The sequence below is a fragment of the Amblyomma americanum genome, chromosome 2, assembly GCF_052857255.1.
Source record: "Amblyomma americanum isolate KBUSLIRL-KWMA chromosome 2, ASM5285725v1, whole genome shotgun sequence".
NCBI lineage: Eukaryota > Metazoa > Arthropoda > Arachnida > Ixodida > Ixodidae > Amblyomma > Amblyomma americanum.
In genome coordinates this window covers 56,149,984-56,173,538 of record NC_135498.1, presented here as the reverse complement: position 1 = coordinate 56,173,538, position 23,555 = coordinate 56,149,984, and the positions used below count along the sequence as shown (strand labels likewise).

The 23,555-nt window shown below is 45.2% G+C and overlaps 1 protein-coding gene across 1 annotated transcript; it reads left to right on the top strand.

Annotated features, from left to right (window-relative positions):
• Positions 1-1,674: 1,674 nt before the first annotated feature.
• LOC144121291 (46 kDa FK506-binding nuclear protein-like) lies at positions 1,675-21,903 on the top strand. The gene is made up of 9 exons (XM_077654419.1): positions 1,675-1,852; positions 2,091-2,180; positions 3,813-4,085; positions 7,592-7,768; positions 9,213-9,328; positions 15,038-15,118; positions 15,935-16,093; positions 18,595-18,721; positions 21,734-21,903. The coding sequence occupies exons 1-9, from the start codon at positions 1,843-1,845 to the stop codon at positions 21,859-21,861; spliced, it is 1,161 nt and encodes a 386-aa protein (XP_077510545.1). The 5' UTR covers positions 1,675-1,842; the 3' UTR covers positions 21,862-21,903.
• Positions 21,904-23,555: the final 1,652 nt, after the last annotated feature.

The window sequence follows — 23,555 nt, the reverse complement described above, 5'->3', positions numbered from 1 at the left end:
AGCCGGGAAAATAAATATTACGACACAACGACGCCAGCCCCCCACCCCCCCCCCCCCCCCCCTTTTTTTTTTTTTTTGCTGAGTTACAGTGACGAGACGCGGGAATAGATGTGGAATGCAGGTGTCGCTTCCACGCGGATGACCCCGTTTCGGTGGCCAAACAAAAAAAGCTGAACATAGCCGTGCAGCTGCCACACAGAAACGAAGGTCCACACGCCTTCAACTCCACACGACGCGACGTGCAACGACTAATTCGCTATCAACACGCACCCGAGAGTTGGCGGGGCACGCATATGCCATAAACACTGTTGCGGTTTCGTGTCAGATAGTTCGTAATGATCGGCTACCGGTGATCTCGAATGTGGCGACGGGGGAACCGTGTCAGCAGATGTTCGCAACACGACAAAAGCAGTAAAGCGCGGCCGTCCGCCGCTGAATTTGTACAGGATGAAAGCGACAACGCTGTACTACGCTTTCTTACTCGAATATGACGGCAGTGGGATGGGGTGGGCGTTTATCTGCTTCCTGATGAGTTAGGCCCAAGCTGGTAATGACTGCGACCTAAACTGCGTGTCACACATACACGAGAATCGCTAGTATTATCTCCGACTGACAAAAGGATTGGTCGACTACAGTGCTAAGTGCAAGACCAGCACCTACCGGCAGCGTGGTTATGTTCTATTTTTCAGTATAAATGCGCGAAGCTTTGTAAAACAGTGAATCACGGAACGTCCAGTGCGTTATTGACGACTGGTGTGTGCAAGACTAGAGAGACAATTTTCAACGCAGGGTGCGCATAAAGGTGTCAACCCATGAAAAATGATGTCTTTTCACACTGGCAGGTGTTTTAACCGAAGGTGGTTGTCACAAAATGATGCTCTTGCAGCAGATTTACTGATGTTCAATAAAACTGCAGCTACAGCTGCTTTAGCATGGCGACTCACCGGAACGTTACCAGCGGCTAGGCAAAGGCAGGGGTCGCTACAAGGCCTTTCAAACTGTCGCACAACACATGTCACGTCGTTGGCTTCACTGGTATTTCGAAGCACAAGTGACAGTCACACGTCACCCTGAAACTTGCCGAAGATTTCGGTGTTGGTACGCCATTATACTAAACAAAATGGCGCTGAGCTGAGCTGTGCATATAGCCCAACTGTCGTAAAAGTGTCTTTCGAGTTATAACCACGCTTAAGCAAGTTGTAGAAAATAAGTGGACTATAGTATTTTCGAAAGTAATAAACACACTATAAAATTCATTATTAGCAACACATGTGTACAGCGCTGCGGCTGGCGTAAAAAAAAATACTACAAAGATATCCAAACCAAAACTTTTAAAGCTTAATAATTCAGAGTAGTGCCACTTAAAGTGCATCGTTGAAAAGAAATCATGCTGATCGCGACTGTAGCGCTCTCTTAAAAAACAAATTTATTTATTGTGGTTTTGCAATTTATTACAAGTCTTACGTAGACAACGCAATTAAAGTTGCAGTTACCTCATTAGTTATATACATAAAAACATAACTTATTCAATAAAACAAAAATATATTATTTTTTTTTGCTTGTCAGGGGCGCGCAAATAGCTTGTAGGACGAATTATCGTTTTCTTCTGCACAGCGTAGTTCATGGGCTACACAATTTTGGTCAGCTCCTGGGCGCCCTCTATTCGCGCGCGTTGAAGAAGCCTGCGTCAGTGGCGCCGGAACGCGCGTGTGCCTTTTTCAGTGCGCGGCTTGCTTTCCGTGCGTGGCGAGGTAAAGCGCGGCAGTAGCAAAGTATCTGTAACTGCGTGGACGTGAACACTGGTACGACCCGTCTCGTGGCAGAAGCGACAGGGCGGGAAAAATGTTTTGGGGTAAGCGCATGCTTTTTATTCCTCGTATTGCAAGCGCAGCAACCAGTTGCAGTGAGGTAGCATGACAATTTGAGTAGTTCACGTTTAGTGATAGTTCTGAGGAACAAGACGTGATGATAGAACCACGTGAGTGGCACAACACTCACGTTGTGTCTTGTAAAGTTGTGCTTTAATGTTGACGACAAATGAACTCGAACGACCGCACTGCGTGGTACATGCCGATCGCCGTCTTTTGCAGGCGTCACTTTGGAGAGCGGGAAGCGCTATTCCCAGGTCGTCGATACATCATATCACTTATCCATGGCTGCTCTGGAGCCAAGACAGGGAGGTAAGCCTGCACACAGTCTTATTTTTGCACGACGAAGTGGTTCCTCCGAAAATCCGGCATCGCCGAAGTTATTTGCATCATCTGTGCTCGAGCCTGTCTGTAGCCGGCAGGGTTTCACGAGTGGTAGCCTGTAACCTAACTCGCTTTTGTGATAGGTAAACTTAGCGCAAAGCGTGAATAATATATAAAGATTTGACCATGAGGGCAGGAAAGCCCAGTAAAGCTAGTGCGGCAGTTTAAACGGCCCTCGTTTAACTACCTGTGAGATTTCTGGCTGTCGCATGACGACTTGCCGCTTCAGCTTGCTCTTAATAAGTGGTCGCATTTTTCGCTCAAATTGTAAGCGGTGGTTTTCACAGTTGACATCGGAGCATGTGGCAGTAGGCGGATTAGATACGCGCGCAGGCTTTCACAGCGGTCCTGGTCCACAAAATGGCAGCTGATGTGCAGTCGGTACAAACCATCCATAAATGTGTCATTCTTTTAATTAAAAACTGACAAGCAAGTCATACTCATGAGCGTTGTAAGAATTTTACTTAAGTTCTTAATCCTGCGTACAGTTAGCATCTCGTAATGGCCACAAAATACACCTTTCATTTTTCACCGAAAACAACTTGTTGCCATAATTAATAAGCCATCAAAAGTAATCCGCTGTCTTGTGAAGCATTACATTAGCAATTTTATATCTCTCGAAATGGAAATTGCATCATGATCTGAGGATGCAATTAAAAAAAGGGATGATTGCTCTACATAAAATAGGCACGAGACAAAGAGCACTGCCAGTCACATCTTCCTTTTTATATGGGTCGAGTCGTCCAAACCACTATCATTATAAGCAAGCATTAGCAGTGGCAGAAGGCAATGCAGTAGACCTTTAAAAGGGGTGCGGCCCAGTGGGTGAAATCGCCCACTTTTACCTCTGAAACAGTTTCTCACAGTGGTCGAGCATAACCTCGCTGCCTTTTTTTCTCCAAATTAGAGCTGCCCTAGTTTGCGTCACACACGCTGCACCAAGCTGTCAAAGCCAGATATGTTTTGCCCACCTGACCGTGTGCACTGATGGTGTAGACCAGGAGATGTCTATATGTTTTCTCACCCTGGTTTTAGCCTGAGGTCAGGTTGACCAGGTGTTGTTTGAGCAAGTGTTTCCACTCAAACTGTGTGTTGAAACTCGAATTGAGACTGATATTAAAAGCAAGAACTTTTTCAGAATGTGTCTAAGTCAGCATTAACACCCTGTGCTAAGTGGCAATGTAGTCAACTTCATATTACCTATTTATTCACGTAATCATTTTGCCAAATCAGTTCCGCTGAAGTATTGAAAGCATATTTCGTACGTAACAGCGCACCACCTGGCAACTGTCCTGTATCCACTCCAAACAGCACATGAAACTAGACAGCTGTACTGGTTAATGACAAGTGGTAGCAGCAGTAATGGTGCTGGTTGTGCGGTCTTGGTTACGGCATCTGAAAATGGTGCAGATGCTCTAAAGACAGTATTTCGTGCTTTGGACCTTCTCTCAGTGATGGGCTAAGTCAGCGGCCCTTAGCAAAATTTTCTCTTCCTTCTGAAGGCAATGAATATATACTGCATGCAGTGCTTGGTATATTCCATATGTTATTTCCACACAGGGGAGCCTGTCATGGTAATGTTGGAGCATGGAAAGGCAGAGTTCCTCCTCTGCACGCTGGACCAGGGTAATACGCGACAGATGCCACTGGACCTCTGCTTTGTTGAGGGTGAAGAGGTGACCTTCTTCCTCAACGGCAAGGGCACTGTGCATTTGACGGGCTACCTGACTGACGGCCTACAGGATGACGACGAATCTTCTGATGAGGAAGTATCCTTACCAGATGAGGAGGAAGAGGACCAAGAAAACGAGCTCAATATGGGTGACCATGAGCGTAAGCTGCTCTTAATAGTTTCTTACTTTATCTTACTTTACTTTACTTGGCTGCCTGCTTATCGACACATCCTGTGCCAACTTAAGCAGCACACAAGAAGGAAGTTATGGGACAGGCACGGACTCATGACTTCAGTGACTCTGGATCTGTCTCATGCACTCTTGTGTGTCGCTACAGGTCTCCTCGGTTTGTCTGCACTTTCTGCACTAGTTCACAAAAGTTCCGTGCTAGTGCAGCGCCAGTTCTTACGGCGCAAGTGTAGCCTGACACTAGTGCTGTCAGTGCTGCATCAAATCGAGTGCAAAAGTGCAGAAACATTCGTCTCCTGCGGCTGTGTGTTGGTGTTTGTTGCGTGGTTTGACGTATGCATGGGATTGTGCTATTTGTGTTGAATGCGATTAATTTGTTCGAAGTGCCGCATCTCGTGAAGTGGCTATGAAATTTGTTAATTGCAAAAGTGGTGAAGAGTTTGACACAGTCTTTTCTATTGTGTTGTGCAAAGTGGCGCAGGCCGGTTGACCGTCACCGAGTGAACGGGTACTTTGAAGAGGCAACAAACTTTTGATCTGTAGAGGTTATTCAGACTTCCGCTCGAGACGACCTTTGACAGCTTATAAGCGTGATTCAGGCTGTTGCCGTTCTATCCGAGAAGTGACTTCAGTTGTCCACCAGTTCCAGAATGAAAGAGTTGCCTGATAACTTGGACTATATTTGAACTCATGAACTCACTGTCAGCGGACGGTGATGGCAGTTCCTGTCAGAGACTAACTGGCAGGCGAAGGAAGGCGTGGGCTGACGGTGACCTCAAGGCCAGTCACTGCTGTAAGCGGAGGTACTGATGTCGCAGCGAGCCATCACAAACGTTGCGATCACCCACATATTAAAAAACATCTCACTATCTGCTTCTTATGAAAACAGTCCATCGTGCTGCATGCATAATCATATTTGCACACAGAACAGAAATGGTGTAAAGCAACGTGCGAGACTGGACAGAAAGATGAGAACCCGTACGCAGTGCCCCATGCCAGCCATTCGCTTTCGTGCACACACAGACGCGCACGTGCGCATACACACCACGCACTATCATTTCAGCTGTTTGGTGAAGACGCGGCACAGATGCCGCATCTAGCATGGGTACGCACGGGAGCGCGCCAAGCACCTTGCACTACTTGCACGAAAAGAGAACTCGCTGGGAGGCTAGTGCAGAACTCATGCAGCACGAAGTCAAATCGAGTGCCGAAGTGCAGGTGGGGCTAGCTGCACTGTCAAATTGAGTGCGAGAGTGCTGCACCTCCTGAACTAGCGCAGAAAGTGCAGCCAGATCGAGGAGACCATACACAAAGTGGCATCGGCTGCTCTTTTGCATTGTCTTGTTTGTAACACTTCCGTGATTTAAAATGCATGACTCTGTAAGAGGATTGTGGTGCACACACTAGGTGCAAAGAATAATACAGAATCAGTATCTTTATTGCATTTATTTGTCAACAAACCATGCAGCTTTTAGTTCCAAACAAACAGCGTGCATGTTGCACATGCACGTTGTTTGTTTGGAACTGTCCACTGGACTGGGATATCTGTCTGTACAGGCCAACAGCAATTTGTCCTCAGTGTCCCTTTTAATACAGAAAATATCATTGCACTGTGAAAGGCACTGAGGTGTCATTGATGCGTCCCTCTCCCGTTTTTTATCGATATGACATGCCTCCATAATTTCATGAGCTATTCACACAGCAGCCTATTTGTCCCAAGTAGGACTTGTGACGTGATAATGAAGTTTTATAGATTACCTGAAACGGTTGCTGGCTTTTTATGCCTGCTGTCGGCTTTGTGAAGATTATGGGAAACTATTTTTGGGTACGGCACGACAGAGGGGCATTAGTCCTGTATGCTCTAGACTGAGTATATGGTCCTTATTGTGCCACAGTCCTCTTCTTAGCAAACTGTAGCGTACCAAGTACGTACCGAACTTTTTTTGCAATGTTCTCCAATGGGGAGGGAGAGCTCAGCGTGGTGATGCCGACTCACTTGTTCTTCCTCTGTGCTCGTCTGCTGCTACACATCATTCATGGACACAAAGCACATGACATTTCCTCTTTCGCAGACGAAGCCCCCAAAGCTAGTTAAGCAGGTTCTCTAGGGTGGGATGTTTTGAGCCAAGGAACATGTGCCACCTCGGTCTTGCGTGAGCAGTGGCCATTGTCAGTAAGGCATAGTATGACATAGTTCAAATCACTGATGCTTTCAAGCACAAAAAAGGGCTGGTGTAATGTGGCGGGAGTTTCTGACACAAACCACACTTGCGAAGTAGTGTCCACGGCCTGCTAAATGGCTGGGTGTGCTCGCGTCAGATATCGTAGCCCTTGTTGGCACACTCCTGCTATTCCAAGATGCAGTTGCGGGCAAGTCAGTGGGCTTCTTCAGTTCGGCAGAGAGTGGCGACGATAGAAGGGTTGTCATGAAGACAGAAGGAAAAGCCAGTTGTCTCATGTTGCGCAGTGTTGTGTGTGTACAGAATGAAAGGCAGGGTGTCTGCCCAGTTCTTTATATTAGAAGTGACATACAGAGCCAGCATAGTGGTGATCGTGCAGTTTGTGCGTTCAATGAGGCCATTCATTTTGAGAGTGATACGACGCTGAGTGACGGGAATTGCATGCACAGAGATGAAGAAGTTCTTCAACCACATCCGCAGAAAACTGGCGCCCACTGCCACTGGTGAGAACTCTAGGAAGGGCCATGTCGGAGAACGAGGTATCAAAGAAGAAAAAAAGAAGCATCGGACCGTATCGCAGCTGCTTCAGAGTATGGTTTTAGGCTGTAAACAGGCACAACAACATATTGGTTACCGTTGAAAGACCATGGAAAAAGACCTAAGAGGTCAACACGGTGTGACACGGTGCAGCTGTCCTGCAGACATGACATAAAGAGCTTGAAACACTGACACTGTACACATAGCTGGCTATATAGCATTGAGTCATTTGACGCGTTTTGGGCCAGTGAAATCATTCCGGTGTGTGGTGAAGGGTCCAGGCAACTCTCAAGCGAGACATAGCATTATTGCATATCAGTTGAAGAACAGGAATGCTGAGACTTTCCAGCACGACAAGAAGAAAGTGCACATTTTCGGACGTGAAATTCTTGTGAAGTAAACTGGCACTAAAGCAGAAACAGTCAACAGGTGAAGCACTTGCAGACTAGCAGAGCATAGATCGTAGTTTTCTCCATCGACGAAGTTCGACACACCGCTAGCCAGAACCCAGGAAATGCACGGGGTCATGGCCTTGGCCTAATGTACACAGCCTCATGCGGGACTTCATCATGGCACACAAGGTCCTGGTGCCGGAGCAGTTCCTCGTGCACAATTTGCCAAATCATGTCAACTATGGACACGGGAGCAGTAACAATATAAACCAACTGACTCCACTGAAAGACCTTCTAATGCGTAATTAATGGACAAGTATTTTTAGTGAGGGCTAACGAGCAACTTTTGTCTCTCCTCTGACGTTCAGCCCAGAAGCCATCCAAGCGTAGCAAGAAGGCCAAAAAGCTCTCAACGCCTATGCTGGTGTCCTCCTCGAATCCTGTGCTGGCGTTCAATGGCGAGAGTGAAGATGAGTCTGACACTGACTTTGATGTAGACCAGGTGGAAGATGAAACAGAAGATGATACAGATGAGGAGTCCTCAGGTTAGTGATCTTTGAATACAACATTGTTCCGCATAAGCCGAACAGTGGCCTATTAAAAGCGCAAACTGTTGTGCTCATTTAAGGCTAAGTACCCTTTTGAGTGTGTTCCTACCCAGCATGCACTGCATGAAGTAAAATTGGTAGCCTGCTGTGTTGGGTCACAGGGTTAGTTACTTTACAGTCACCTAACATCAAGTGCCACCTGATGTGAACAGTAATAATAAAATGCTTGATTAGAAATGTTAACTCCAAAGCAAGATTTGAAAACTTGTAGCATTAAAGGTTTGCAGCAACCCTATATAAACCGCATCCTGGTGGCTTAAAGGTGTCATGAAATGGTATATACTGAGGTCAGGGAAAACGCATGAGCGATTGGTATTCCATCCCTCGTCATCACAGTGGAAAATTTTTTAAGCTAGCTTCATTAACACCAAAGACTTCGGTGATTAAAAATGGTGCTTCCCCCCCCCTCAACACATACATGCGACCTGTCATAAAAATAATAAAGAAAACAGGTCAGGACTGCATCCACCCACACCCATTAAGGAGGCTCGCCCATACTGCCTACTGATGTCAGCGGGGTAGGGGATGTGTGGTGAGGTGTCGCTCTATTCAGTTGTGAGCCACTGCAAGCAGTGATTTTTACAAATTATTTGTAAATTGTAGGGTCTATGCAGAGCTTTTAAATTTGGCTCAAATACTCACAAGACCACCTCTGCAGATAGGTTGCACTAGAATATGACCAGCAAAAATCATTTCAGGGTCCCTTTAATGGCTACGGTTAAATGCTGGTAACAGTGCAGTGTTCACTAAGCAGATTGTTAAAGACGTGATGTTTTGCTATTAATTAAGGTTATCAATAAATTCTGCATTTTGTGCACTGCTGGGGCTCTGCATTGGGATAGTGCATTCTGTTATAAAATGAATGTGTTTCTCAATTTGGTGCAACAGTAAATGTTGTAATTGCCCAGTTAAATTCTTCTGTGCAACAATAAAAAATGACGTTACGGTTGCAGGATACAGCTTAAAAAAAAAAAATAGTAGTTGGCAGCAACGTATGGCTAGCGAGGTACTGTACCACTTAGCTAACCAATCACAGCTCTAAGGAAATCGACACTTGAATGTTTCGTTCTAGTAAACAACTCAGAGGCATCAAAATTCTTGCACTTGTAATTTTGTCTTGTGTTCATTTTTTGTTAAGGTAGCAGGAAAAGCTTTCACAGAAGAGTTCTTGTTGCGGAGAAACAGTGCGCGGCAGTCATGAATGTGGGCGGAGCTTCACTGCAGACTTATCCAACTACTACAGCAGGCGTCACTTGTGTGAAATGACATTAAATTTTCCATGTGACAGAAGTATTGCTTTTGTATTGAATGTGAGCAGACCGCTTAATTTGTGAAAGGGCTAGAGCAACTGTTTGAAAGCATCTTTCATGTGATTGCGCAGAAGAAGAGGACCCTCAACCGTTGTCACTTGTGCAGCCAAAGCGCTCGCCCCAAAAACGTTCTGCAGATAAAGCGCTTGGCAATGCTACCCCATCGGGTGAAAAGCGTGCCTTGACGGTATGTCTACATTTTGTTAAAGAGCTCATCCTCTGGCACATGCATGACTGTACGAGGTATTCGCATGCATGATAATGGCATCGGGTTAGGCACAGACGATGATCGGATGCAGGGGTTGGAAATAAAGGAAGGGTAAGGCTGGTGAATGCGAGATGTTTTTCTTCTTTACAGCATACTACTATGCCATTTTCCCAGAGTTGTATGTAGTGCATTATAAGTAATTGATTACTTGTAATCAGTTAAATGTTCTGGGTAATTCAGTTACTTTTTTCTGTAATTGATTGCTAGTATGCAGTTTTTTTTTTTTTTCCAGCAATAAGTTGTAACCAACGATACAGCTATGGCAACCTCAACCTGACATCAAACACTGGTGCTAGCAGGGCTGTTTCCTTCGTAACCGAATGACAGTAGACCTGCTGTGGAGAGAGAGAGAGAGACACTTATTTTCCGACCCTGATCCGGGTCAGAGAAATAAGCGCAATCGTGTCCCACAATCGGCTCACCGTCGTCTTGTACGGCAGTTCTCATTGTGGGAAATATCACGTGACCACTGTGTAGGGACTCCCATCCTGTCAGAGGACACAGCAACTTTTTTCCCACTACACCCAACATGGCAGCTTCCACGCAGAGCAACAACGAGGTGCGACACTTTATAGAGGCCCTGGGCACTAGCATCGAAGTATCGCGCAACCTAGAGCTGGTGCATGAGGTGTTCATGTTTTCATGTGTTTTAATCGCCCTTCCCTCCAGCATATACAACTGCCGCGGTGGCAGAGTGGTTATGGCGCTCAGCTGCTGGCCCGAAAGACGCGGGTTCGATCCCAGCTGCTGCGGTTGAATTTCGATGCAGGCAAAATTCTAGAGGCCCGTGTACTGTGCGATGTCAGTGCACGTTAAAGAACCCCAGGTGGTCGAAATTTCTGGAGCCCTCCACTGCGGCGTCCCTCATAGCCTGAGTTGCTTTGGGACGTTAAACCCCCATAAACCAAACCAATCCAGCATATACATTTGAGAGAGAGTGTTCGGTCAAGCTGCTGATGTCTTCATGAGGAAACTTTGGCAAATTAGCGATGACAGCATCGAAAAATCAGTGCTCTTAAAAATTAACGTGTAACAAAATATCAATCAAGTTCACAGTGTTTCATTGTAGTCTGAGTAAAATTGTGTTATGGCAATAATTGTTGGAAGGAAAGTAACGCAGTAGTAATCAATTAGTTCTCCTCTGTATTTGTTCAGTTATTTGTGGGGCTATAATTGGCCACTGTAGTTGGTTACATTTCAGATGTAGTAATTGTAAATGTAATCGGTTACTTATTATCTGTAATATGTACAGGACTGCATTTACCCTAGTGCAAATCTTTTGTACAGCAGCTGTGTAAATTAAATCAAAAGAATGCCAGTCCCATACCCCTTTCACACTTCCTCTATTGACTACACCTGGGACACAAACATCATTAGAAAAACAGGCCAACATACTGGGTGAGCATTTTTCTGAAGTTTCCAGTTCGTCCAATTGCACAAACACGTTCCAGAAGCACAAAGCAATAGCAGAAAAACAGAAACTTCCATTTGCAGCAGGTATGCACGAGGACTACAATCAACCCATCACACTCCAGGAATTGAATAGGGTATTATCTTCGGGTAAAAAGACAGTACCAGGCCCAGATAATGTGCATTACATTATGCTCGCCCACCTCTCTGAGGCTGCCGTGCAGGCATTGTTGACATTCTTTAATAAAATATGGACAACTGGGTATATACCTGAGGAGTTGAAGAAAGCATTAATAGTACCTTTTCTGAAACCCGGAAAATCACCAACAAGTCCTAACAATTACAGACCGATAGCCCTCACCAGCTGCATTGCTAAATCTTTCGAAAGCATAATAAGCATTAGACTGACCTTCACACTTGAATCTCGTCGACTCTTAGATGTACATCAATGTGGATTTAAGAAAGCATGCTCGGCCACTGATCACCTTGTCCGCCTAGAAAACACCATCCGAGAGGCGTTCATCCACAAACAGCACTGTATCGGGGTCTTCTCCGATTTGGAGAAGGCCTATGATACCACGTGGAAGTTCGGCATCCTCCATGACCTAGCAGAGCTAGGGATCCGCGGCAGGATGCTGAACTGCTTGAACGACTTCCTGACCAACCGCACATTCAGAGTCCGTCTAGGAGCAACTCTGTCAATGACATTCACCCAAGAGAATGGCGTACCCCAGGGATGCATTTTAAGTACGACACTCTTCATAGTAAAAATGAATTCTTTGGCCAAAGTAATACCCAAGTCCATAATGTATTCAGTTTATGTAGATGACTTACAGATAGCATACACTTCTTCCAGCATACTGTCCTGCGAGAGACAAATACAAATCACACTAAATAAACTGGCTGCTTGGGCAGAGAGACATGGATTCAGGTTCTCCCCTCAAAAAACAGTAGCTGTTCTGTTCTCATTACGACGAGGCCTACAGGTCGATCCCAATCTGTGCTTGAATCAAACCACACTGCCAGTCAAACAGGAACATAAATTTTTAGGCGTCACTTTTGACAAGAAACTTACATTTCTACCACACATTAACTACCTGAAAAAGAAAGCATCCCAAGCCCTCAATGTATTAAAGGCACTCTTGCGAAAACGGTAGGGGTCCGATAGAGCATGCCTATTACAAATATATCGCTCTTTAGTGCGCTCCAAACTGGACTACGGGTGCATAGTATATGGTTCGGCAAGAGCATCCTACTTGAAACGACTGGACCCTGTTCATAATCTTGGCCTGCGCCTATCAGCTGGGGCATATAGAACATCCCCGGTAAATAGTCTTTATGTTGAAGCTAATGAGCCCACACTAGAGGATAGAAGAGTCACACTAACATGCACGTACATCCTAAAAACCCGTTCTCTCCCTAAACATTTCTGCTATCCCATTGTTACCAAGAGCCCATCTAGAAGATTATTCAATAATAAACCACATTTCATCAGGCCACTAATAATGCGCTTTGAAGATAAATGTGAAGAGTTAGCAGTGCTGGACGCCCTACCGAATATTGCATAAAGACATGAATATCTGCCACCATGGTACAGCCTTCCTACGGTGCGTGACTTCACACTAACACACGTAAACAAAGAGCAAATGCCACACGAGCACATACTGCAAGAGTTCTTTGCCTTACAAGAAAAATATGACACCTACACTGAATTTTACACTGATGGCTCAAAAACAGAAAGTCATGTCGGAAGGGCAGTAATTCAAGGAAAAAACGAAAAAATGATACGATTACCACAGTATGCATCGGTATTTACTGCGGAGTGTTATGCCATCCTTGTAGCCGTAGAACAAATAGTAAAACAAAATATAAAAAATAGCATCATTTACACCGATTCACTGAGTATGCTCAAAGCGCTGCACTCTACAAATGCTGCTGAACCAATGATAGGAAAAATCATACATAACATAGTTAAAATCACAAAGCAAAAACATAACATTATATTCTGCTGGGTCCCTAGCCATGTTGGAATTTTAGGTAATGAGAGAGCAGATGCTTGCGCAGCACAAGCTCGAATTGGTCATATAAAACAAGTTAACATACCACAGAGGGATATTTCTAAATTACTGTAGAGTAAACTCAGGAATAAGTGGCAGATTGCATGGGACAAACAGACAAACAACAAACTACATTCTATAAAACCTGTTTTGGGAGAATGGAGATCATGTAAACATCAGGAGCGTTTTACAGAAGTTATTTTGTGTCGACTACGCATTGGACACACACACCTTACACACAACTTCTTACTGACAAAAAAAGACAAACCTCTCTGCGAAATGTGTGGCGATGAACTCACGGTAAACTACATTTTAATTGTATGCACAAAACTGGAACAACTAAGGAAAAAATATTTCACAACATTCTAATATGAATACATCCCACTACACCCCATGTTACTTTTAGGAGATCAAGCACTGGTTGATTTTTCAAGCATTTTTAAGTTTCTCAGAGAAGCCAATGTTTTAAACAAACTTTAGATATAAAAAGCGTAACCTTTTAAGAAAAGCTCTAACCGTGTGTTTGGCGCATCATAGCCTCAGTTGCTTTTGCGCCATTAAAATCAATATAACCAACTAACTAAAAGAATGCCAGTCAGTACTGACACTGCCTCCACAAATACTATGTGTAATGATAGGCCTGAGCTGACATGAACTTTTAGAAGTGCCTTGTATATAATGCACTTAGTGCAGCCCATTGTGCTCAAAACTGCATTTTTTCCACAGCAGGTCCCACACTATGTAAGTGCAGCTGCTGTAGATGCATATAGCAGTTGATACCGTCGATCCCGGATATATCAAATTATTGCTTCTATCGAACTGTTAGAAAATCTCTTGCAGATGTACAGCAGTGTTCTCAGTGATTATCAAACTCTCATTGAGCGGAACATTTGATATATGGAACTGCATGTGGAGCTGGGTTGGTTGTGCTGCCTTGGGCTCCTGCTGGGAGCACTAGTGCTGAAACCACAGGATAAAGTGAACATGGCGCGTGCTTCAGTGTGGCCTTTGGTTTGGCGTACTCAGTTTTAGTGCGACGCAGCTGGCATGCGGTGAAGCCAGCCTAACTGATCGAGGGCTTGCAGCAGCATGGCCTGCTTCACTGCTAAAGGTGATGCAAAAATCAACTGTAGCAGCCTAATTTTAATTGAGATATCATTGCATTTATAGCATACCGGAAAAAGAATTAGACCTCTTATGATCGACGGTGGCCTCTTCCAAAGCACCATCCGCTGTGGCTTCGATGCGAAGTGAGCTAGGCCTAGTGACACCCGGCGAGCGATGTGCTGCCTGTTTGTCGGCGGCCAGCATGGTGCTGCAGTAAGCGCACCGCTAGCATGGGTGCACTTCATTCACGCTTCTCGATTATGGCTAAGCTTATCTGTTGCTATGTTTTATATATCAAATTGTTTTGCGATCCCCTTCGAGTTCGATATAACTGGGATTGGCAGTACTAGGCAGTTGGAATGAATCTGGAGTCCTTCATTTTAGTGTCATAGTGAACAGCATGGAGTCTGAAAATGTTCTTTAACCCTTTCAGGCACCATTTTTTGTTTCGATTGAAAACAATTATTTTTCCATCCAAGTAGTATATTCAGGCCTCAAGGAAGGAAATTTGTTAGTTTTCCAGAGCGAAAAACCAGTGGGTAAGTTTTTACTACAATGTGCAAAATGTCATACAGAGAGTCAGACTGGTAAGAAATAGTGAAATCGAGGGATCGCGGAATCACTATTTTTCGAGGATGCACATTACGCTCGGCATTGGGCAATATCAATCGATGTGATCACTGGTGGCAAAATCTGTCTGCATAAAAATGGCAGATGATGTGCTATCCAGCTCACTGTTTTGTGAAATATTATTTACTGCTTTCGCTATGTGGCATAAAAGCCTACTTTCTTGAGGCAAGAAGGATGCTAAACTCAACTGAAACAATAAAATCGCTGCTAGGCGCAGCACGCTCTCAGAAAAAGCTACAAGTTTGCTGTGTACACAGTTGTGTACAGAGCGCCTGAAAGGGTTAATTTGGTGCATGGATGTATGTCATGTGCCGTGTCATTTGTGTAATCCATTCAAATAGTTATACCTTTACTTTTTGGCCCACGCCTGACCCCATTCCCTACTCCCAATCTCTGTCCACACTTCTGGGCCACTTTTATGCAGCCTTCAACTTCACCCGGGGATACCGTGGCGAAAAAGAAACGCAGGAGAAGCAAGAAGCAGCGGAGTGAAACTCCCACTGCGGTAATTAGTCGTTACTACTGGGAGTGGCAAAGTGACTGTGCTTGAAACAAGCCAGCTAATCTTGGTGAAAAACTGCATTCACTGTCAGCATGGAGTTGGGAGCCAGTTGTCTGATTTTAAGACTTGTAGTTTGAACAATTTGACTCACAGCTATTGTCACGGCCAGACCAACAGCATGGGCTGTGCACTGTGACTAGATGGCAGCATCGCAGAAATTTTTTTTCCATTTCAGCTTCTTTCATGCTGTCGAAATGGGGTGTTGTTTCATATTTTATTCATATTTTATTTCTGACCAACAGCATGGGCTGTGCACTGTGACTAGATGGCAGCATCGCAGAAAATTTTTTTCCATTTCAGCTTCTTTCATGCTGTTGAAATGGGTGTTGTTTTGTGACTAGATGGCAGCATAGCAGAAAATTTTTTTCCATTTCAGCTTTCAGGCTGTTGAAATGGGTGTTGTTTCATATTTTATTTTAGAAATAATGAATAAAATATGAAACAACTCACCATTTCGACAGCCTGAAAGAAGCTGAAATGGAAAAAAAATTTCTGCGATGCTGCCATCTAGTCACGTGCACAGCCCATGCTGTTAGTCTGGCTGTGACATTAGCTGCGAGTCAAATTGTTCTTGAGTCAAATATTTCCCACAAAGGAGAATATTAACCTGAAGTTGAATGAATGCAGTGCAACGTGGTGTAAAGTAATACCTAATGGTTGTTTACATTCATGTGCATTTGCAGACTTTTGTGCTCAGGGTAATGACAGTAGCTCTAAGTGGATGAAAATCATTGGTTTTTTGCGCACGTTTGTTTACAGGATTCAGACAATGCACAGGGTCAGGCATTGCCCCAGGCAGCAGCCCGAGCAGCACACACACAAGAAGACAAAGGGGATGCTTTGACACAGCTGCCAGGAGGTGTTGTCAGCTCTGATTTGCGGGTCGGCAGCGGCCCTCCAGCCAAACCTGGTCGAGTCGTAAGTGTAGCAGCAAAGTTTTCTTTCATGCAGGGAGAGTGCGTTCCTTGTCACACTGCCGTCAACCACTGCAGTTGTAGCAAAGGTTATGATGCCAACCTCTTACAGCACTTGAGAGCTTCATTTGAACAGCGTCCTTGCAGACTTTTGTATAGAGGAGCACAGGGTCCTTTATGTAGCGACAGGTCATCAAAGGTGGGCTTGCAGCCACTGTGTGTAAGAGCCATGATCTGATAGAAGTAGAGAAAAAAGCAGCTTTTCCCATTCAAAGGACCCCCTTCCAGCCAGTGGCATTGGCAGGTTTTCTTGAACCTGCTAGCTTGAGTAGTTTCATCCACCGCTCCCTGCATTTCCACACTGACAGGTTCATAAGAATCCGCTGACGCCATTTGCTGGGAGGGGTTCCTTTGATGGGGAAAAACCTCTTTTTCTTGGCTTGTATCTGAATATAGGGCGCAGGAGCTTTTCCGCAAATGTTTCTCATCAATGTAACTTGTCTTGGACCTGTTCTCGATTTTGCTACCCATGAACCTGAACTGTGTGTGGACTGTTAAAGCAGTTCGCCAATCTGCTGGCCACAGCTACTATATATGCTGGCTGTCAGATACTGCTCATACCGTTAGACCTAGTATCTGATGCTGTAAAACCTCATTCATTTGGGCTTAAAGGGAGTGGAAAAACATCCGAATGTTAAATTATTTAATGGACCCCGCAAACTGCCAGAAACCGTTTGCATGAAAGTATAGTTTATTTCGTAAAAAACTGGACGTTAATCATTTTTTAAGACAAAAACTGCGATAGTGCCTCTTTTTCGCGGTCCTGTCGAGTGTTTAATACGTGCACACTATTGGGAGTGTCGGAAATAGGACTGCTACGTGAAAGTAAAGGTCGACGCAATAACGCTGGAGCTTCTTGGCTTGTGGCATCAGACGTGAGGAGGCTTCACCACAGAAACAGTGAACAGCACATGATGTGCTGCACGGAGTCTTGAACGCCCTGGGATAACGAAAATATTACGCAGATAGAAGCGTGGTATTCAGATCAGTAACTCAGGTGGAGAAATTTCCGCCCCGCCACTGTAAGCTAATCCCGCCTGCGCATTCACAGCACCACGGCGGAAGCGACGGGAGTACGCACTGGCACCAGTGTGACAAGGGAGTCGTTCTAAGCGATGTACAGTTCGAATTGGCTGGATGATACAAGTGGGTGACATGTGCCATTGCTACGGAGCTTTGAAAACAAAACTTCGCGACTTGACTCCCTCCAGGCCTATCAACGGGAGCGTACCGATCTCAATACACCTGCCATTGTGCGCACGTCGGAGGGACGCGGGAAACAATGTATTTTGCAGTCAAGGCCTGAGGACGAGTCGAGCAGGCCGTACCTCGACACAACGCGGCTTCAGTAGTCCGTCTGAATTAACTGATGCCAGTCAAAGGTCGTCCAGATATAATAACCCCCCCGTGTAAGATGTATACATCCACGTATAATAGGTAGTTTTCTTCCAGGTATACCTCGCGACTCGCACACTAACGGAAAAAGGACAACCACGCTTTGCAAAATGTCAGGAGCTCAAAAGCTGTGCATGGCCTCTTTTAAAAGGGAAGTTATCATAGCTGTTGCAAACATCCACACCGCGTCGGGCGCTGCTACGTGAAGTGGATGAGGCAGGGAGAACCTGCAGTTAGTGCCACCAGACGGCTGAAATAGGCCTCTCCAGCCACGCTGTGCAGTTGGATCTTGGGCTTGGGCCAGTATTCCCGAAGAGCTAGCGCTTCAGTCACACTTTAGAGAAATGCGGGATATCGAGCGCAGTCAGCTGTACCAGAGAAGAGTCCCTATGCAAAGGCATCTCTGACAAGGGATTCTCAGAAAACAGTACACCTGTCGATAATGATCACTAAAGCCCCGACTACAGGGACACTTCCTAGGCATACACGCCACGCAGGTGCATGCCGGAGCCGGTCTGCAGATGTGCGAGGCATGAGATGCAAGCGCGGTGCACCGTTTTATGACAAACGGTGGGCCATGTGGCTCCCATGAGTGCCGAGGAGAGTCTGAACTGCTCTTTTCTTTACGGCATGAAATCGGTGAAATTCTCTGATGAAGGGTGTCAGCGCGGGTTGGTGCTAAAAGCGCAAGTGTGCGGCACAATTTCCCCGCTAGTGCCCATCCTTTCACCGAGTCAAGCTCGAAACGCAGTGAAAATAATTTCTTTCGGTGAGCTTTCTTCACTCGCATTACACGTGGATGAAAAGTTTTTTCCTGATTTTGCTGCAGCCAAATTAGGCCTCATATTATATGCAGGTTCTTAAGGGTACATGGCACTTGGCAGGACTCAGGCGACAGTTCGAATATAGGGCTAGAAGTAACAAGGTTTTACTGTACTGTGAGATGCTAGCAGACACTATCAAAAACTTTAAAGGAAGTGTGATGCAATTTAAATGTATTGACATCGCCCTTCATATATGAGAAAGGTTTTCATATCCCTCCATTTGCAGATGCACGTTTACTACACGGGTAGGTTGAGCAACAACAAAGTGTTTGACTCGTGCACATCAGGCAAGGCGTTTTCCTTCCGACTCGGCAAGAATGAGGTCATCAAAGGCTGGGACACAGGAATCCGGGGTAAGTGCCATTTTGTTGCACAGTGCTTGCTTTGTTCCTTGAGTACAGTCGGACCCTGCTACAACGTACGTCGCTTTAACAAAATTTTCGCTTCAACGAAATATTTCCTATTCCCCGTCAGCTCGCCATAGAAAGTAATGGAACAAATTTCTCATCACAAAAAGCCATTTTTGGGGCACGTTTCCGCTTCAACGAAATTTTTGCTACGCGAAGCTGGGTTTAAAAATTTATCTTACAATAAAACAAGCATATCGCTGCCCATCTGTGTACTTCCATAGGTCGACGCTGCATTGTTTCACTAAACTTTCGCTGGAGCCAATCGATCCACTCATTCAAACGCACATGAAGACCGCCATTGCTTGGTGGCGATGACAATCGGGCTGGCTGCCTTGCGACAAGGCGCGGGTGCAAGCTCCCGTTTTCTTCCAAGCCAGAACCGCAACCAATCCGTTGCCAAAGGACGCAGCAGCCTGGGAACAGCAGCAACACGTTTGCACTAGTTTTTTTTCACTCATGGTTGACACAAGTGTGGCGACTTTGTCTAGGAAGCGGAAGTTCCTTTCTTCCGAGCCACTGAGTGATGAAGCCATAATTGAGGGCTTTCACCACAGCGACGCATCATCGGATGATAACAGCAACACAGAGGATTTAGCACCACCATCTACTCTAAATGTGATGGAAGCATTTGATGTGCTCCGCAGATCTATGGGTACTCACGATGACGACGTTGCGATGCAACTGCTCACCGAGTGTGCAAGTCACGCCACGGCACTCGTGGCAAAAAAAAAAGAAGCAGAAGAAGCTGACCGACTTCTTTGAAAATAAATGATGTTTTATGACTATGTTGTCCAATTTGACAGTGTTTTCGGGCTGTTTTCACTTTAACGAAATTTTTCGCGCACCCCGTCAGTTTTGTTGTAGCGAGGTTCAACTGTACATGAGTATCATCACAGCTAGCAAACTGTAGCTTTGCAAGCAGGGGACTGGAGTGGCAGGCAAACACCCTGCGAAGCACTGATCCAGTTGCATGGAATAGTTTCACATGCTCATGTAGTAGAGTACCCTTGTGTCACACACTGTTTTCTGCTTTTATACATAATCTATTACAGTTGAACCCCGCTACAACAAAATTCACAGGGTGCACGAAAAATTACGTTGAAGAGGAAATTTTGTTGTGGCGAAATCAGCCACTGTCACTGTCAGATCACTATCAGATCACCACGTGAACAATGCCTTTTCAAGATCCTCGTGTGCGTCAACTTCTGGAGTATGCCGGACGTCCCCGAAGAAAAAGCTGCGGTGATGAAGTCTTTCGCCTTCAAAATGGTTGAAAGCATGCTATTGGAGATGCCGAAATCCGCAGTGATATCACCTTTCTTCCTCCTGCTTGAGGCCTCTCGGATTATGCATGCTTTATCTTTCAAAGAAAGGAACTTGCGCTTTCTGCACGGCGTTGACATGCTGGCGTCGAGTCAAGCACACTAACACACATGAAACAGCGGGCAGTCGCACTGTGTCGCGCTGGCTGCGCTGCGCTTCTCTGTCGATATGACGGACAATATGACAGACGATATCGAATGGTGCCACCCATTCGCACTCGACGCACTATGGGGCACACATTAATTCCAGCAAGCGTTCTCGGTGAAATTAAACCCCATGAACATTTGGACGGGTAACAGTATGCTTGTTTTGTGGTAAAATAAATGTTAAGCCCATCTCCACTGAACAAAAATTTCGTTGAAGCGGAAACGCACCTGAAAAGATAATTCGTTGTGGCAAGAACTAGCATGCATTGTTTTCTATGGCTAGCTGACGGGGAATCTGAAATATTTCGTTGAAGCGAAGATTTTGTTGTAGCGGGGTTCGACTTTATGTGCTCTTGATCCCCTCTTCATTAACTTTCAGGCAATGAAAATCCATAAGAGAGACTGCAGCAAGCTATGAAATTTATAGCACTGCCTTAGGCTTAAAGTTATCCTCCCTCGCTGCAGCAGTTTCCTGTCAGCACATATGAAGTAGAATCTCGAAGGGAGGATCCCGGTTGATACGAATTCGTAAAGTGCCGGGATTAGACGCGGGGTCATTAGTCGCACGGTGCACACCCCAAGTAGTGAGCGGAGGCGTGTGGCCCGTACATCGTCGACGACTTCGCAAATCCCCCCCCCCCCCCATCAGCCAAAAAACAGATCTGCGTAAATTCTGCGTATGAATTTGGCTCGTTTTCGATGATAGGAATTTTGGATGATGCAAATATTCTTTATGACCCCGTAAGATTCACTTGTTCAAGATTCCAATAAGCACTTGCATCAGTTTGGATAACTCTGCAAGGATTTTGACCTGGGTGTTGTAGTGGATTTGGAAGCCAAAATGGAAATAGGAGAGGAGAAAGTTTTTTGCTTTGCACTAACCATAACTGAATGGAAGGGTTGCGGTTTTACTGAAAGTGGGAAATAAGTCTTCACTTCAGGTTAGCTACCATATCTGCCACTTTTCATCCTCGCATTGGCCTCATTTATACTCCGTTTTATACATAGCAGTCAATGCCACCAAAGCTAGTGTGCCTTTTTGTGCAGGCTAAGTCCGCACCAAAAAAGTAGTTCGCGATACAACCAAAGCGAACGCTGGCACATTTCATTGCGACACAGTTCAAGTATTGTGAAACCTCTTGCACTCGTTTACCTCTTACATTTTCGTCTTGCAACTCACTGAGACTTCGAGAAGTACGAATAACATGTGGCAGTATGGTATGTGGTGTACACTGTTTATACATTGTTAAAATGCAGCATGTGATGCTGAGCAGAAATTGTGCTCACATAAAATAAATGTTTGCATTCACATCCTAGTACTATTGTGGGGGTGTTTATTCCAGATCATCACTTAGGGTCTAGTTTAACATCGATTTTTTTTGTCATTGTTTTGCATTTCATGCCAGTGCACATCTTCCTGAGAAGCGAGTGCTGCTTTCTAAGCATAGAGCAAGCTACATTTGAGCACTTTCAATTGCCTTTGCAGGTATGAAGGTGGGCGGAAAGCGTCGCCTGGTCATTCCTCCCAGTCAGGGATATGGCAACTCCCGCATGGGAGCCATTCCACCGAACAGCACCCTGTTCTTTGACGTGGAACTCAAGGCTGTCTCCTGAAAATTTAATGTTTCTTCTCATTAAAATCTCATCGTTTTTTAACCTAGCGTCATTCAGCCTCCCTTGTACAGATCTCTACAGAAGCACTGAAGCAGTTTTCAGGATTGAGACGTGAAGTGCTTGTGTTCCTGGTGCACAGACCCAACAAAAGCTGGAAATGTACTATCTAGCAACGCGGTGCAAAACTGGCTACATTTAGTTCTTTCTGCTGTGTTGCAGGGTCTGGTGCGGTGTCTGCTCCTCACCAAATGTAGCGCAGAAGTCTACTCCTTTGTTATCGTGCTACATACTGCAGCTAGTCATGAGGGTTGGTGCCCACAACACTGCCAGTTCAGATCTGCTGAGAGGCGTTACTTTGAAGCAAGCTTGCACAGGCTGCCTACCTTAGACCAAATTTGATCTGACTTCACATTCAGACATGGAGTAAAAGTGCCATCAGTGAATTCCATCAGTAAATAAAAGCCTTGGTGCAGAAGCATTATTTTGAAAAGTCTGCGCAGTAAAGGTCTCAGTCGATTAAACGAACCTGCAGCAACTTTGCACTGCTGTCTAGTACATAGTTGCAGAACTTCAGTGAAGTTGTCTTGATGCTCCAGAAATCCCATTATTGTCTCATTGTGCTAAATGATGATGTGCTATCTTACACAAATAAGTCTTTTGCAGTACAACTTAAGCGATGGACTGCTTTGATCATTTAATCCAACCTGTAGTAAAGTTCTTGCTCCAGTTCTACTACAGAGCTGTCGTCTTGTTGCTCCAGGAAGTATCCCATGACAGCTTCGATGTGCAGAATGACATTGCATGAACTATTTAAACTGGAGCTCGCTCTGTTCAGCACTACCTTCATCGTTAATGGTGGTTGATGGATACCTTCATTGTTGATGGTGGAGGAGATACTTTATTTCGTTTTGTTTTTGTGGTTTTTATCGGATTTAACATCCGACTCAGGTTATGGGGGACGCCGTAGCGGAGGGCTCCAGAAATTTCGACCACCTGGGGTTCTCATGCAGACATCGCACAGTACACGGGCCTATCTAGAATTTCACCTCCATAAAATTCGACCGCCGCAGCCGGGATCGAACCCCCGTCTTTCGGGTCAGCACCTGAGCGCCATAACCACTGAGCTCCCACGAAGGCCACGTTGTTTAGGACACATGCTAAGCATCTAGAACGTCCATAGCTTGCCATGCCAAAGCTGGTTGGTCATCCTGATCACAGCCAGGCACACCAGAATAGAGGAGTAAGGTTGAGCAATTTAGTACAGTTGGAACCCAACCTTGACGGAAGTGGGCTGTCTTGGCAATGAGTTGTAACATGCCACAAATGCCCACTAAAAAAGTTTCTCTCGACCAAATTGTTACCTGGTCTGCTGTAGCAGTTTGTTACAACCGGGTCCATTAAAACTGAAACACGTCTGACTTGAAATGTACGAGGACTAAATGAAAATGATATCACCTGTTATATCTGGATGTGCGTTTTATTTGGACCTGTTGTCACGAGCACTAACTGTGATATGCATGCCAGTGATGTTGGATTTTTTGCGCCAATACAGGTAGTGCGGCCTATGAGGGATGCCATAGTGGGAGAGCGCGGGTTAATTCTGGCCATCTGTTCACTGGAATTTGTTAATGGCTGTTCCTGCAATCCACGATTCTGTCGTGTCAGTATCTGTAGCTAAGTTAGTTGCTACAAGA

Coding starts and splice junctions, on each gene's coding strand:
- LOC144121291 (XM_077654419.1), top strand. Junction 2,181..3,812: donor TCTGGAGCCAAGACAGGGAG/GTAAGCCTGCAC, acceptor ATTTCCACACAG/GGGAGCCTGTCATGGTAATG. Junction 9,329..15,037: donor GTGAAAAGCGTGCCTTGACG/GTATGTCTACAT, acceptor ACTTTTATGCAG/CCTTCAACTTCACCCGGGGA.